Here is a 16,524-nt window from a genome sequence, read left to right on the forward strand (position 1 = left end):
GTTGGATGGGGAGGGTTGCTGCACATCTATTTTCAGATCTCTCCAGAGATGATCAGGTTCGAGTCCGGGCTCTGGCTGGGCCACTCAAAGACATTCAGAGACTTGTCTCGAAGTCACTGCTGTGTTGTCTTGGCTGTGTGCTTAGGGTCATTGTCCTGATGGAAGGTGAACCTTCGCCCCAGTCTGAGGTCCTGAGCCCTCTGGAGCAGGTTTTCATCAAGGATCTCTCTACACTTTGCTCTGTTCAACTTTCCCTCGATCCTGACTAGTCTCCCAGTAATTGCCGCTGAAAAACATCCCCACAGCATGATGCTGCCACCACCATGCTTCACCGTAGGGATGGTGCCAGATTTCCTCTAGACGTGACGCTTGGCATTCAGGCCAAAGAGTTCAACCTTGGCTTCAGCAGACCAGAGAATCTTGTTTTTCATGGTCTGAGGGTCCTTTAGGTGCCTTTTGACAAACTCCAAGCGGGCTGTCATGTGCCTTTTACTGAGGAGTGTCTTCTGTCTGGCCACTTTACCATAAAGGCCTGATTGGTGGAGTGCTGCAGAGATGGTTGTCCTTCTGGAAGGTTTTCCCATTTTCACAGAGGAACCCTGGAGCTCTGTTAGAGTGACCATCGGGTTATTGGTCACCTCCCTGACCAAGGCCCTTCTCCCCGATTGCTCAGTTTGTCCGGGCGGCCAGCTCTAGGAAGAGTCTTGGTGGTTTCAAACTTCTTCCATTTAAGAATGATCGAGTCCACTATGTTCTTGGGGACCTTCAATGCTGCAGACATTTTTTGGTACCCTTCCCCAGATCTGTGCCTCGACACAATCCTGTCTCGGTGCTCTACAGACAATTCCTTTGACCTCATGGCTTGGTTTTTGCTCTGACATGCTCTGTCAGCTGTGGGACCTTACATAGACAGGTGTGTGCCTTTCCAAATCATGTCCAATCAATTGAATTTACCACAAGTGGACTCCAATCAAGGTATATAAACATCTCAAGAATGATCAATGGAAACAGGATGCACCTGAGCTTAATTTTGAGTCTAACAGCAAAGGGTCTGATTACTTATGTAAATAAGGTACTTCAAAAAAATTAAAAACCCGTTTTCGTTTTGTCATTATGGGGTATTGTGTAGATTGATAAGGAAAAACTTTAATTTAATACATTTTAGAATAAGGCTGTAACGTAACAAAATGTGAAAAAGTCAAGGGGTCTGAAAACTTTCCGAATGCACTGTAAATTCAGTAGGCTGCAGTCTCACAAAGGCTAACAATGAATTTAGGGCCGGGCAACTTTTACATTTACGTCATTTAGCAGACGCTCTTATCCAGAGCGACTTCACAGGGGAGTCAAGTCATTGCAGTCAACACCTCAAAACAAGATACTTTTTTAATTAAAGAGAAACAACTGTTTATTATTCAAAACAAACCATGAATATACTTATTCCAAACTTAAACTATTGATGCTAAAAGGTTTCATGTACATTTGTGAATGTGAAGGTGTTTAATGTTAATAAGGCACAGGAAAGATAACTGACAGAGGATTTAACATGTTTGTAATGCACAATATGGAAGTGTTTCAAGATAAAACAGAATACACTGTATGGCTTTACGTACAGGAGTAGCCTACGACACATTCTGTCATCATTCCACAAATAAAATAAAAAACTTCACACAATGTTGCTCAAAAATGACCATAACGTCTGTTGTAAGAAACCATTAATATATTAACCTCTATTAATTTACAAATTATTTATTACAATAATCAAACTCTTATCTCTATTTAGATATAATGTACACCAGAGCAGAACATATCCCCGCCCTGACATATACCCCTCCATCTCAACATAATCCTATATTGCACTGAATCCCTCAAAATATACGGTATAGAATATACTGAACCACAATTTCATCCTTTTTAGATGTGCATTCAGTGGTAGGACTTTGAATCACTGTACTAGTAATTGATGTTAATTAGCATGAAGAAAACACATGGAAGTAAACAAAGACCAAATAACACTACATGACAAAAATACATAAAACAAATGAACTGATCATCCATGTTCATGGCTTGTAACTACCATAGTAGCCATATCTGTCCCTTTGATGAGAATTTGTTCACATCATCAATAGATATTCAACATAATTTCCTTCAATAGTAACAAATAAAAATGAAATCCCTGCAAATCTTAATTAGTCAATTTTAGACCAGTTATACATATATAAACATTGACAACTTAGAAAGAAGGCAGTAAATGTGCTTTTTTGACACATTAACCTACATTTTCTGATAAATGTTTTGCTTTTAACAGGACAATTCTGCGAAACTTTGACGCCGTTGAATACTGCAGGAACAGCATATTATATTAAACCTGAAGTTGTATCTCTACTTAGGTCGACATGATAAACACACAAATTAAATGGAAAAAAAGAAAGAAAAGGAAAATGATGTGCCCTTTGATAAGTGATAACACTATATGAAAGCAGAGTGTGTTTCTATGAATGTCAGTTGGCGTTTATGATGATGGAGGTGCGGTCTTCCTGTGTCATTCTCTACCTCTCTATGCCTGGACTGTTTTGCGGTTGCCATCTTCAGTCAGATCATACCTACAAGACAAAACAAGGAGTTAAAACACCAGTGGAGCGACAAATGGCAATGGCAGAAACTAAAATATGACTAACAAATACAATCCAAATCAAATCAAACTTTATTTGTCACATGCGCCGAATACAACAAGTGTAGACCTTACTGTGAAATGCTTACTTTCAAGCCCTTAAGTAAGCATTTCACGGTAAAGTCTACACTTGTTGTATTCGGGGGAATGTTACAAATAAAGTTTGATTTGATTTGGTTTTGATTGTATTTGTATCATAATAGATGACACATCTGATTTTTTCGAGCAATTGTCTCACACCCAAAGATGTAATCATGGAATAAACAACAAACAACCTAGTTAATTTCACCAAATCAAATTTGTATCAAATCATAACACAAATACAACACAGAGCTGACAATACAAATTGGGTACAGGAGCATCTTACCATTGTGTCCAGCCCTTAGATATATCCTCAACACTCAAATCCACCATCACCTATAATAAGTACAGTAGCATTGCTAGAGTCAACAACAATCAGATAATTCATCATGAAAAAAAAAAGTCCTTCATTTTTAAAGTACAACAATGTTGTATCCCAAATGGCACCCTTTTCCCAACATAGTGCGCTCATAGGGCTCTGAAGTATTGCACTATATAGTGATGGATTCTGACTTGTAACCTTGAAAATATGAAACATCCTTATTCACGTCACTGAGGGAGAGAGGGGAATGTAGAACGTTTACATTCTGTCAGAACATAATATTGTTAGACATCAGGGATCCTATGGGAAGGAGAAGGGCCACAGTCTGGTGCAAGTTAACAGGACAGCCATGAGTTGGGGAGGAGTGAGGAATTTGGGGCCAAGGTCAGATGAAGTGAGAAAGAACTGATCACTAAAGTTCTGTCTAGCAACAGAGGTATATTGGCTGTTCAGATGTGTAATGAAGAAAATTCCCCTAAATTGGGGTATATATACTTGTGCTGGTGGGAACATGTCTTTGTCTTATATGCAGCTGTGTGACCCAGTGGGTGAATAAACTTGGTTTGAGCTTTACTAATCGTAAACCCTTGATTTAGAATAGGGTGCCATTTGGAACAGACTATCTTTTGTGAGGAGACACTACCTTCCCGAGGAGTCCTCTGTGTTTGGACAGTATACTCCCTCCGTTCTTCACAGCGATGTCCAGAGTTCTCCTCTGCAGCTCCACCATGGACACACTGAACTCAAACCTGCAGATTAACAAAACACACGCTTTAGGATTCTCCTTTGTTTATTTCTGAGTGATGATTTCCTACTGCAGTGATACTGGGTGATGAATGAATATAATACATGATGTGATGAATGGCTGCGATGGTTAAATAGTTGCTGAATGTAGGAGGTGGCCATAGAGATCATATACAGTATATTACTATTACTTATAAGTTCTATATGTAATTCTATGGAGGTGGCCTACAGTGAAAGTACGAGTCAGAACTCACGTTTGATCATACACAGGGTTCAGGGTTTTCTTTATGGTGCTGGTTTTCCTCCGGCCTGTCCGGCTCTTGTCAGGGAGCAAGTAAACCCGAACGAAAGGATCTGATCCATCCTTAGTGAACGCAATGAGGTTTCTGAGGGCAAAATGTACAGGGGTCATTCAGGCACATGGAAATCTGAACAGAGTATGTCCTGATATTGTGATAATTGAAATGAACACAGAGGGGCGGTTTCCTGGACACACATTAAGCTTAGTCTTGGACTAAGGCACTTTCAATGGAGAATCTCCATTGAGCATGTTCATTATTTTTAAAATATATTTTTTGTATTTTACCCCCCCTTCTCTCCCCAATATTTCGATATTGTCTCATTGCTCCAACTCCCCAGCGATGAGCCAAGTAAAGCCCCCCCCAGCCAAACCCTCCCCTAACCCGGACGACGCTGGGCCAACTGTGCGCCACCCTATGGGACTCCCGGTCACGGCCGGTTGTGACACAACCTGGGATCGAACCTGGGTCTGTAGTGACACCTCAAGCACTGCGATGCAGTGCCTTAGACCGCTGCTCCACTCGGGAGGCCTGAGCATGCTTTTTAGTCTAGGACAAGGCATAATCTGTGTCCAGGAACCTGGCCTATACAGTATATTTGGCTAGTCTAGTGTGATACATGAGGCCACTGACCGACAGGCGTGCACCACCACGATGAGCTTGTTCCTCTGGGAGCTGTGGCGGACAGTCAGCTGAATCTCCCCCAGGGGGTACGGACTAGGGGCAGACCCACTGAAAATGCAACACAGCACAGATTAGGGATTTTACTTTACCTCATGATAGTGATTGTGATTGTGTGTGTGTGTGTGTGCATGTGTGTGCACGTGAGTATGTGTGTGGGATTTACTTCTGCAGCTGCCTGAGCCTCTGCTGCAGCTCTTGGGTGGCGAAGGGCAGGGAGATGTCCGAGGCCAGGCTGGCCATGGAGTCCTTATGGGGCAGGTGTTTCTGGGAGTTGGATATGGTTGTGCTCAGGTTGGAAGTGCTCCTGATAGGGGTGCTCCTGATGGGGCTGCCTCCGTACGGCTCCTCCTTTCGCTCCTCCCTGCGATGGAGGGAGTGGGTGGAGGCCTCCATGGGTGGTGTTGGGGTGGTGTAGGCTGGGGGGAGTGGCGACTCCGATGCGGAGAGTCTCTGGGAGGGGACGGTGGGGTTGACCACGCTGGCTTTCCTCACCCGGACAGAGGAGAGCTGGTCCGACGCACTTGTCTGCTTTTCCAGGCACAGAACCTACGACACAGACGAGCAGAGCACAGTACCTTAAGAATACTGTACACTGTAATGGAAAACTGTAAATAAGATGGTAATTTGGGGTCTACAGTAAAATACTCTGAAACGTTTTGCTGCAGCATACTGTCAATTCTAAAGCATTGGGGGAAAATGTTGTGGGCGGGGCAAAGTATTGCTGTATTTTGAGAGGTCTTGTAATACCACCCCACAGAATACAGTACTGTATCATATCTTTGGAGCGCCAAAAACCCTTTTGACCACTAGTGGGTGCCTGGTATTGTTGTTTCTGGCTCATTAACATATTTTGAAGATTGATAGATTTGTTGCATCCGTGATTGAGAATGCTATACCAATTGAATTCCTATGTGGTAATAGTGCCCCATCAATTTGTATAGGGAACAGTTTGGACTGGCAGCAAGTCTTCCAGAAAATTGGAACGGAAATGGAGCTCCACCAAATTGGAAGTCTTCCATCTAGCTTGGAAAGACTTATCGTGCAATATCAAAAAGCCTTCACTGCTGCTCGATCAGCCGACTTTTCCAACTTGATTGAGGAGAATAAAAACAGTCCAGCTGCTTACTGGACCCTACTCTAACTAACTACTAAAAGAGCTACTTCTTGTGCTTGGCCCTCCTATGTTGAACATAACAAATGGCTTCCTATCCTCCGGATGTGTACCAAACCCACGAAAAGTGGCAGTAATAAAGACTCTCCTTAAAAAGCCAAACCTTGACCCTGAAAATTTTAAAAACTGAAAAAGCTGCTCAGCAACTCGCTGCCTTCATGAAGACAAATAATGTATATGAAACTCTCCAGTCTGGTTTTAGACCCCATCATAGTACTGAGATAGCACTCGTGAAGGTGGTTAATTGCCTTTTAATGGCCTCAGACTAAGGCTCTGCTCCTGTCCTCGTGCTCCTAGACCTTAGTGCCGCTTTAGACACCATCGATCACCACATTCTTTTGGGAGAGATCGGAAACCCTAATTGGTCTACACGGAAAAGTTCTTGCCTGGTTTAGATCTTATCTGTCGGAAAGATATCAGTTTGTTTCTGCGGATGGTTTGTCCTTTAAGTTTCAGTGTTCCTCAAGCTTCCGTTTTAGGACCATTATTGTTTTCACAATATTCTACCTCTTGGGGATGTCATTCGGAAACACAATGTCAACTTTCTCTGCTATGCAGATGGTGCAGATGACACACAGCTGTAAATTTCGGTGGAACATGGTTAAGCCCCAAAATTGCCTACCCTGGAAGCCTGTGTTTCAGATTTTTTTACTTTTTAACTCAGACAAAACAGAGATGTTAGTTCTAGGTTCCAAGCAACAAAGAGATCTGCAGTTTGATCTTGATGGTTGTACAGTCGTCTCTAATAAAACTGCTCTGGACCCTGATCTCTCTTTTGACGAACATATCAAAAATATTTCCAGGGCAGCTTTTTTCCATCTTCGTAACATTGCAAAAATCAGAAACATTTTGTCCAAAAATGAAGCAGAAAAGCTAATCCATGGTTTTGTTTCTTCAAGATTAGACTACTACAATGCTCTACTCACAGGCTACCGGACAAAGCACTAAATACACTTCAGATATTGCTAAATACAGCTGCTAGAATCTTGACCAGAACCCCCCAAAAATATCATAATACTCAAGTGCTAGCCTCTGGCTTCCTGTTAAGGCTAGGGCTGATTTCAAGGTTTTAACTGTAAACCTACAAAGCATTGTATGGATTTGCTCCTACCGTACATACCTACACGTCACAAGACGCAGACCTCCATATTGTTCCTAGAAGCAAACAGCTGGAAGCAGGGCTTTCTCCAATAGAGTTCCATTTTAATGGAATGGTCTGCCGATCCAGAGAGACGCAGACTTGGTCTCAACCTTTTAAGTATTTACTGAAGACTCTTCAGTAGGTTCTATGATTGAGTGTTGTCTGGCCCAGGTGTGCAAAGGTGAATGGCAAGGCACTGGAGTGACGAACCCCTCTTGCTGTCTCTGCCTGGCCGGCTTCCCTCTCTCCACTGGGATTCTTTGCCTCTGACCCTATTACGGGGCTGAGTCATTGGCTTGCTAGTGCTCTCGCATGCCGTCCCTAGGAGGGGTATATCACATCGTGCCAGGTTTTTTTCTGCTATACTGAACTCAAGTGGGTTGAGTCACTGACGTGATCTTCCTGTCCCCTGACCCCCCTGTCTCAATCTCCAGTATCTATGCAGCAATAGTCTAAGTGCCGGGGGACTAGGGTCTGTCCTATCTGGTGTAATTCTCATGCCTTATCTGGTGTCCTGTGTAATCTTAAGTATACTCCATCCAATTCTCCCATCTCTCTCTCTCTGAATGCTTGGCTATGAAAAGCAAGAAAATTGACATTTACTGCTGGCCTGTTGCACCCTCTATAACCACTGTGGTATTTGACCCTGTTGGTCATCTATGAAAGTTTGAACATCTTGAAGAACGATCTGGCCTTAATGGTTATATACTCTTATAATCTCCACCAGGCACAGCCAGAAGAGGACTCTCTAGTTTTCTTCCTAGGTTCCTGCCTTTCTAGGGAGTTTTTCCTAGCCACCCTGCTTCTACATCTGCATTGCTTTCTCTTTGGGGTTTTAGGCTGGGTTTCTGTTTAAGCATTTTGTAACATTTGCTGATCTAAACAGGGCTTAATAAATACATTTCATTGATTGAAGCATTTAGGCTTTCCAGCAAATTGTGTTGAAAATAGGTTTATTACCCAAGGCTTTGTTCAACACAGTGTACATTAGTGGCACCTGCTGGTCAAAATAATTTAGAGCAGCCAAATTATTATAGATGAGGTCCCACATGCCATTGCGCATGCGCAGCGTAGCCTGTCTTCCACCAAAACGAATACCAAACCAATCAGGGGGTTGTTCAACGAAACAAAGCTTCGGACGTCATTGATCATATGCTTCTGTTAAAGTGATACAGGCATCGGCACACTACTTTGAAGTACACTGCTTAGCGATTTCGACGCATGCCTTGGGGCTTCGATATTAAACCTAACATCACTACTGTAATGTGTAAACACTTTACCTAGCAGCCAACCTGCTTGCACCAATCCCTTGTAAATAGAAACCCCTCCCCTCAATGAATTGAATTAATTGATCCATCCATTCATTCACTAATTTTACGGTATTGTGCTCTGTGTCATTACACAGTACTTGCTCTGATACCGTATTTATATTACAGTAGTTGTACTGCAATATGAAATACAGAATTTTACTTGCCACCAAGCTGCCTGTAAGCTACTGTCAAATTCACAGTAACCCCTTCACAGTGTACATTGCAATGGGAAGTTCTATCTACACATTTCAATCATGCATCTCAAATGGCACCCTATTCCCTAAAACATTGAGCTCTATGGGCCCTGGTCAAAAGTACAGTAGTTATTTACAGTTGAAGTCGGAAGTTTACATACACCTTAGCCAAATACATTTAAACTCAGTTTTACACAATTCCAGACATTTAATCCTAGTAAAATTCCCTGTCTTTGGTAAGTTAGGATCACCACTTTATTTTAAGAATGTCAAATGTCAGAATAATAGGAGAGAATTATGTCTTTCTTTCATCACATTCCCAGTCGGTCAGAAGTTTACATACACTCAATTAGTAATGGGTAGCATTGCCTTTAAATTGTTGAATTTGGGTCAAACATTTCGGGTAGCTTTCCACAAGCTTCCCACAATAAGTTGGGTGAATTTTGGCCCATTCCTCCTGGCAGAGCTGGTGTAACCGAGTCAGGTTTGCAGGCCTCCTTGCTCGAACACGCCTTTTCAGTTCTGCCCACCAATTTTCTAGCGGATTGAGGTCAGGGCTTTGTGATGGCCACTCCAATACCTTGACTTGGTTGTCCTTAAACCATTTTGCCACAACTTTTGAAGTATGCTTGGGGTCATTGTCCATTTGGAAGACCCATTTGCGACCAAGCTTTAACTTCCTGACTGATGTCTTGAGATGTTGCTTCAATATATCCACATATCTTTCCCTTTTTTCCTCCAAACATAACAATGGTCATTATGGCCAAACAGTTCTATATTTTGTTTCATCAGACCAGAGGACATTTCTCCAAAAAGTATGATCTTTGTCCCCATGTGCAGTTGCAAACCGTAGTCTGGCTTTTTAAAGGCGGTTTTGGAGCAGTGTCTTCTTCCTTGCTGAGTGGCCTTTCAGGTTATGTCGATATAGGACTTGTTTACTGTGGATATAGATACTTTTGTACCTGTTTCCTCCAGCATCTTCACAAGGTCCTTTGCGGTTGTTCTGAGATTGATTTTCACTTTTCGCACCAAAAGTACGTTTATCTCTAGGAGACAGAACGCGTCTCTTTCCTTAGCGGTATGACTTCTGCGTGGTCCCATGGTGTTTATATTTGCGTACTATTGTTTGTACAGATGAACGTGGTACACTCAGGTGTTTGTAAATTGCTCCCAAGGATGAACCAGACTTGTGGAGGTCTACAATTGTTTTCTGAGGTCTTGGCTGATTTCTTTTGATTTTCCCATGATGTCAAGCAAAGAGCACCGAGTTTGAAGGTAGGCCTTGAAATACATCCACAGGTACACCTCCAATTGACTCAAATTATGTCAATTAGCCAATCAGAAGCCATGACATTATTTTCTGGAATTTTCCAAGCTGTTTAAAGGCACAGTCAACTTAGTGTATGTAAACTTCTGACCCACTGGAATTGTGATACAGTGAATTATAAGTGAAATAATCTGTCTCTAAACAATTGTTGGAAAAATTACTTGTGCCATGCACAAAGTAGATGTCCTGACCGACTTGCCAAAACTATAGTTTGTTAACAAGAAATTTGTGGAGTGGTTGAAAAACAAGTTTTAATTACTTAAATCTTATGTATGTAAACTTCTGACTTCAGCTGTACATAGGGAATAGCGTGCCACTTGGGAGGCAGCTATAAATATCTTTACCCTGAGAGCCAACTTCAGTTTGAGTGTGGAGCTGGGTCCAGAGTTCCTCAGGGAAAACTGCTGAGTCAACGTCATGTCTTCCTCCACCAACAGACCACTCAAGGGGACTGTAAGATTACCCAGGGTGCACTTGTGCTTGTCGTCCTTCACCTGGGCATAGACAGTCCAACAAAGGGTTAACATATTAGCGATCCTATAATTCACATACACTTAATGTTTGACCCATGCAAAAACATCAGATATGTCTAAAGTACATAGTGTATAGAAATACAGTGCATTCAGACCCGTTGACTTTTTCCACATTTTGTTACGTTACAGCCTCATTCTTTAAAAAAAAAAATCTTACAAAGGTTTTTTTTGGGGCATTTTGTATGATTATACAGATAACAGACATAACAGGTAGAGGGCAGAACACACAGATCCCCTACCAAATCAAATCAAACCCAACCCCCCATGCTCTAACAGAGCCCCACACTAAAACCAGCAGGCATGATATACAATGAATAATCGAAAAAAAAAAAAATATATATATATATATATAATAATAATTGTATATATATATATAATAATTTTATATATATCTATCTATCTAGATATATATATTATAAAACAAAAAGTAAAAAAAAAATAGTAAAAAGAATTATACAAATTCGGGTTGGTTTATGGAGTTGTGAAATAAGCTGGGTCCGTGTCTTCTACAAAGGATAGGAAAGGTTGCCAGATATTATAAAATGTAATTGCAGATCCCCTAAAGGAGTAGTGTACTTTCTCTAGCTTGAGATGTTGCTTAACTTCCTTTATCCAATGATTAAAAGAAGGAGGAAACCGATCCTTCCACTTAAATAGTATAAGACGTCTAGCTAGAAAAGTAGTAAATGCCAGCATGTTGCCGATATAACTGTTTAGAGGGGCCTCCTGTGGTGCCACTCCGAATAACACAATAAAGGCAGAAAGTTCTATAGGTCTCTCCAGTATCTAAGAAAACGTCTCAAAAAGTGATATCCATAAATCTGTCTATTTCGGGCATGTCCAAAAAGTGTGTAATAAAGTAGCAGGAGCCTATTAACGTCAGTCACATTGGGATCTATTTCTAGTCTATTGGATACTTTTGCCTTTGAGCAAAGCAGCCGACAAACTATTTTAAATTGAGTTACAGCATGTCTTAAACATATAGATGAAGAATGTATTCTCTGAAGCATACTCTGCCAAATTTAGTCTCAAAGTTGTTCACCTAAATCCTCTTCCCATTGGTTCTTAAGAGAGTGCAGGGAATCCAGATTGTGCTAGTTTAATAATGTATAGATCAAGCTTATACCACCTTTGATATAAGGGTTCACTTTAAAAATAGAATCTAGAAGGGAGGTAGGTGGGCGTGATGGGAAGTGACTAGAGCACGAAGATTCAAAACTACGCAAATGCAGTATCTAAAGAAATGGGATCTAGGAATATTTAACTTTTGTACTAACTGTTCAAAAGATGCAAAATCCAAATCAATATACAAGTCGTTCAGTGAGGAGATCCCTTTTCCAGACCAGATATGAAACGCCTGGTCAAATAATGATGGAGAGAATGCATGGTTCTTTAGTAATGGGACAGAAGTTGAAAATTCACTGAGACCAAACGATCCCATGAACTGTTTCCAGATTTTTTTTAGAATGTTTCTTAATAGGGCTTTTAGTGTATTTGGAAACAGGCTCAGCTAATGCAAGATTTGAGGAGAGTATGGCAGATAAGGAGGTAGGCCCACAGGATGAGATCTCCAAGGTCAACCATTTTGGACCTGTAACATCAAGGATTTCTGTCATCCAATATAGAATGATTGTTATCCCAGTAATGATATTGAAAGTTCGGAAGTGCTAAACCACCCTGGGGGCGAGATATCTGCAATACGCTCTTACAGATCCAAGGGTTTTTGTGGTTCCAGATAAAAACAGATATCAGTTTATCTACTGAGATAAAAAAGATTTTGTCAGAACGATAGGAATACATTGAAATAAGTATAAAAATGTAGGTAATACATTCATTTTAAGTGTTAATTCTTCCGCCCAAAGAAAGAAAATAAATCCCAGTGTTCAGGATCCTGTTTCAGCCGGAGTATCAAGGGAGAGAAATTAGCTTCATATAGATCTTTGAAATTGTGTGTGACCCAAATTACCAAATATTTAAATTTCTGTGTAGTCACTCTGAAGGGCACATGACTAACATAAGTTTGCATGGCAGAGTTTGAGGAGAATGATTCCTCAAATACGGAAAGCAAGAAAGGAGAGAGTTAATCTGAGTATTAAAAAAAAAAAATGCTCGGAAATCGGGTCCAGGGGATTTACCACACTGCATAGATTTAATTGCTTACACAATCTCTTTTACAGAGAACTGTTCTTCTAATTCAGCAGCTATCTCAGGCTCAACTGTAGGAAGTTCTCAAAGAAGGAGTGGAGTGAGTTAGCATTACCAGTGGATTCCGAAGTGTATAATTGTGAGTAAAAGTTATGAAAGCATGAATTGACCTCTAAATTATCAATTACATTTGTTACCCAGCTCGTCAGTTCTCAGGTATGGTTTGATTTGCAGTTCTGGTGGGCTAGCATTTTCCCTGATTTCTCTTCATGTTCATCATTTTTGAATCAAGATTTACTAATTAGATTTTCAGCCTGTCGAGTTGAAAGAAGAAAAAAAAAAACTGTCTGAAGTGTTAAACGTTGTTTCAGTAAATCTGTGATTTTGTAAGTTCCCCCTAGGCGTTGAATATTGCACTTCCATGATGTTGCGCTGTATGAAATAATTTGGTCCCTTAGATGAGCCTTCATTGATTCCTATACTGTTGTAGGAGACATTCCAGTGGATTGATTAAACTCGAGAAATAGTTACATTTGAGATGATATAAAAGCAAGAAAGGTTTCTTCTGATAGCAGTAGTGAGTTAAGCCGCCAAGGGCGATCATTATTATAATATTTTTTTTAACCTTTATTTAACTAGACAAGTCAGTTAAGAACACATTCTTATTTATTAGGCTGTGTATTTGGTATAAGTAGTTTCATAGTAAGAGGAGAATGATCCCAAATGACTATAGCTTGGTAATCACACTCCGTAATAAGTGGCAAAAATCTATTGTCTAGGAAAAAGTAGTCTATACGTGAGAAGGTCTTATGAACTGGCGAGAAAAAAAAACAATACTCCCTAGCTGTGGGATTGCGGGAAACGCCACGCATCAGATATGCCATATGTCTTAAGAAATAGCTGAATTGTGGATACTGTCTTTGATGAAACCTTAGGAGAGCTGCGATCCAGATTGGGCGACAGTACACAATTCATATCACCACCTAGTATTAGAGATTTAACATTCCAGCTAGCAAAAGAGACCGAGCAATCAGCTGTCCCTCTCATGATATTAGGCCTAGCCATGTAAAGTCAGGCGGGAAAAGGATAGATGCCAGATTACAATAACAACTGATCCATTAAACATTTTCCCAAAAATAGCACATAAAAAACGCAAAGTTTGAAGAACAATAAAAAACTAACACAAAATACTCTGAAGTCTGGTATGAAAAAGATAACCCACCCTGCTCACCTAATAGAACAAGGTGACCGCTAATCCCTACGTAAAGATATCCACACATGATGTGCTTGTAGTGGGGAACACTAAACCTATCGAGTAGAGAGCCCTGCTGAAATAACAAAAGATTTAAAACAAGTTGCGCATTATAAATAACTAAGAAATACCCATTTACAACCCAAAACTAGGCAGTTTTAAAAGAAAGTATAAAACATTTTATAAATCACATCTTACAGCAATACCACTAAATTAGCAGCAACTTCTTTAAAGAAATGACATAACCTAATAATAGAAATGGGCTTTATCTACCCTGGATACGGGTACCATTGAGAAATAGAAATGAGCAGCTTCATGGAAATAAAATAAAACGTTAAAACAAAAGGAGAATTGACTCACCCGAACTAAGGCACTAATGTTACCTAATAATAACGATATATCAACTGATACCACTGGCAACACTATACAGTATCTACAAAAGAGAGACTGAGTCAGCAGTGGTAGACACATTCGTCCATTACCCTAAATCGCCAAATAGGTGAACCTTCAGCCATTTGCTTCGTCCGACCTCGGTGGAATGTTCAACTTTACGAAGGCCATCGCCTTATTGGGGTCTTGGAACTCTTCCTCGGTGCCGTTGTATGTTATACGGAGCCGGGTAGGTAAAGCCACATCATACAGAACGTTGATCGTCCACGGAGCAGACTCTTAACGTCGCTGAAAGTGGCACGGTCACGAGCAACGCTGGGGGCATATTCTGGAAAGATAGAAATGGGTGCTCTGTTACATCGAAGTGGGCCAAATTCTCTGGCACGCCGAAGAACATCCATACAATCCTGATAGTAGTGTAGTTTAGCCACAATAACGCAAGGTTTTCCGGCAGGCTTTCTTGCTTGAGAGCCCGTATGTGAGCGGTCTACAAGGATGTCTTTATCCAATTTGAGGGATTCCTTCAATAACTTTGAGACCGATGAAGTAGAACTTGAGCCCGGGTCCTCAGCTACCCCCATGATCCTGATATTGGATCTTGGCATATAACCTTGTAAATGTATGCATTGTTCCTTAAGGCTAGCTACATCAGCTTTGAGCTTCTTAATCGTGGTTTGTAAGCGTAGTCGTGTCGTCTGAGCATGTTGACAAGCCTTGTTCCATGTCGTAGACAGTTTTCTTAACTGTATCCAGTTCAGGACGAACCATTGCAGTATGCTTTGCGAGTTCATTCTTGACTGCTTGTAACTCCGACTTAATACAATTGAAGTCCTCACTGAGCGCCTCCTTGAGTTCCAACTTGAGTATAGATGAAATGTCCACTCTGAAGGCAGCAAGAATCTCGGCCTTCAAGTCCTCGGTGGGGAGGAGCCGCTGCTCCCATTTGTTGAAGAACTCGAGCTCCTCGTCTTGGTCGTAGTGTATTCTCTTTTGTCAGTGTCTCCGCTGAACTTAAACTTTTGCAGGTTATGCACCATTTACACATTAACACAAAAATAAAAGTTGAGCATAGTAAAGCAATTCATTCAATGGCTGTGTTTCTTAGTTCTTATTGGGTCAAAGCGCAAAGAAAGTATTAAATAAATGCAATTTCAGCAGGAGCTTGGAAAAACGTGGCCTACTCTGTGACCTACTCCACTAGCGCCCTAGTTACAGCCTTATTCTAAATTGGATCAAATAAAATAACAATCGTCATCAATCTACACATAACACCCTATAATGATTTTTTTGCAAAAAAAAAAACAGAAATAGCTTATTTACATAAGTATTTAGACCCTTTACTATGAGACTCGAAATTGAGTTCAGGTGCATCCTGTTTCCATTGATCATCCTCGAAATGTTTCTACAACTTGATTGGAGTCCACCTATGGTAAATGCAATTGATTGGACATGATTTGGAAAGGCACACACCTGTCTATATAAAAGGTCCTACAGTTGACAGTGCAGGTCAGAGTAATAACCAGGCCATGAAGTCGAAGGAATTATCAGTAGAGCTCAGAGACAGGATTGTGTCGAGGCACAGATCTGGGGAAGGGTACCAAAAAAATGTCTGCAGCATTGAAGGTCCCCAAGAACACAGTGGCCTCCATCATTCTTAAATGAAAGAAGTTTGGAACCACCGAGACTCTTCCTAGAACTGGCCGCCCGGCCAAACTGAGCAATTGGGGGAGAAGGGCCTTGGTCAGGGAGGTGACCAAGAATCTGATGGTCACTCTGACAGAGCTCCAGAGTAACTATGTGGAGATGGGAAAACCTTCCAGAAGGACAACCATCACTGTAGCACTCCACCAATCAGGCCTTTATGGTCAGTGGCCAGACTGAAGCCACTCCTCAGTAAAAGGCACATGACAGCCTGTTTGCCAAAAGGCACCTAAAGGACTCAGACCTTGAGAAACAAGATTCTCTGGTCTGATGAAACCAAGATTGAACTCTTTGGCCTGAATGTCAAGCGTTACGCCTGGAGTAATCCTGGCACCATCTCTACGGTGAACCATTGTGGTGGCAGCATCACGCTGTGGGGATGTTTTTCAGCGGCAGGGACTGGGAGACCAGTCAGGATCTAGTGAAAGATGAACGGAGAAAAGTACAGAGATTCTTGATGAAAACCTGCTCCAGAGCGCTCAGGGCCTCAGACTGGGGCGAAGTTTCACCTTCCAACAGGACAACGACCCTAAGCACACAGTCAAGACAACGCAGGAGTGGC

At 41.3% G+C, this 16,524-nt stretch overlaps 1 protein-coding gene across 3 annotated transcripts in view; it reads right to left on the minus strand.

Annotated features, from left to right (window-relative positions):
* Window positions 1-1,369: 1,369 nt before the first annotated feature.
* esyt2b (extended synaptotagmin-like protein 2b) overlaps window positions 1,370-16,524 on the minus strand; it is a 51,869-nt gene continuing 36,714 nt past the window's right edge. For all 3 annotated transcript variants that reach the window (XM_029756155.1, XM_029756156.1, XM_029756154.1), the window contains 7 exons: window positions 10,286-10,435; window positions 4,962-5,344; window positions 4,748-4,846; window positions 4,070-4,201; window positions 3,715-3,820; window positions 3,036-3,085; window positions 1,370-2,600 (listed from right to left, as the gene is read on the minus strand). In XM_029756155.1, coding sequence (XP_029612015.1) covers window positions 2,555-2,600; window positions 3,036-3,085; window positions 3,715-3,820; window positions 4,070-4,201; window positions 4,748-4,846; window positions 4,962-5,344; window positions 10,286-10,435 — 966 coding nt within the window. In that variant the 3' untranslated portion in view covers window positions 1,370-2,554. The remainder of the gene's footprint in view (window positions 2,601-3,035; window positions 3,086-3,714; window positions 3,821-4,069; window positions 4,202-4,747; window positions 4,847-4,961; window positions 5,345-10,285; window positions 10,436-16,524) is intronic.

Source organism: Salmo trutta, chromosome 6 (genome assembly GCF_901001165.1).
Source record: "Salmo trutta chromosome 6, fSalTru1.1, whole genome shotgun sequence".
In the NCBI taxonomy this organism is placed as follows: domain Eukaryota; kingdom Metazoa; phylum Chordata; class Actinopteri; order Salmoniformes; family Salmonidae; genus Salmo; species Salmo trutta.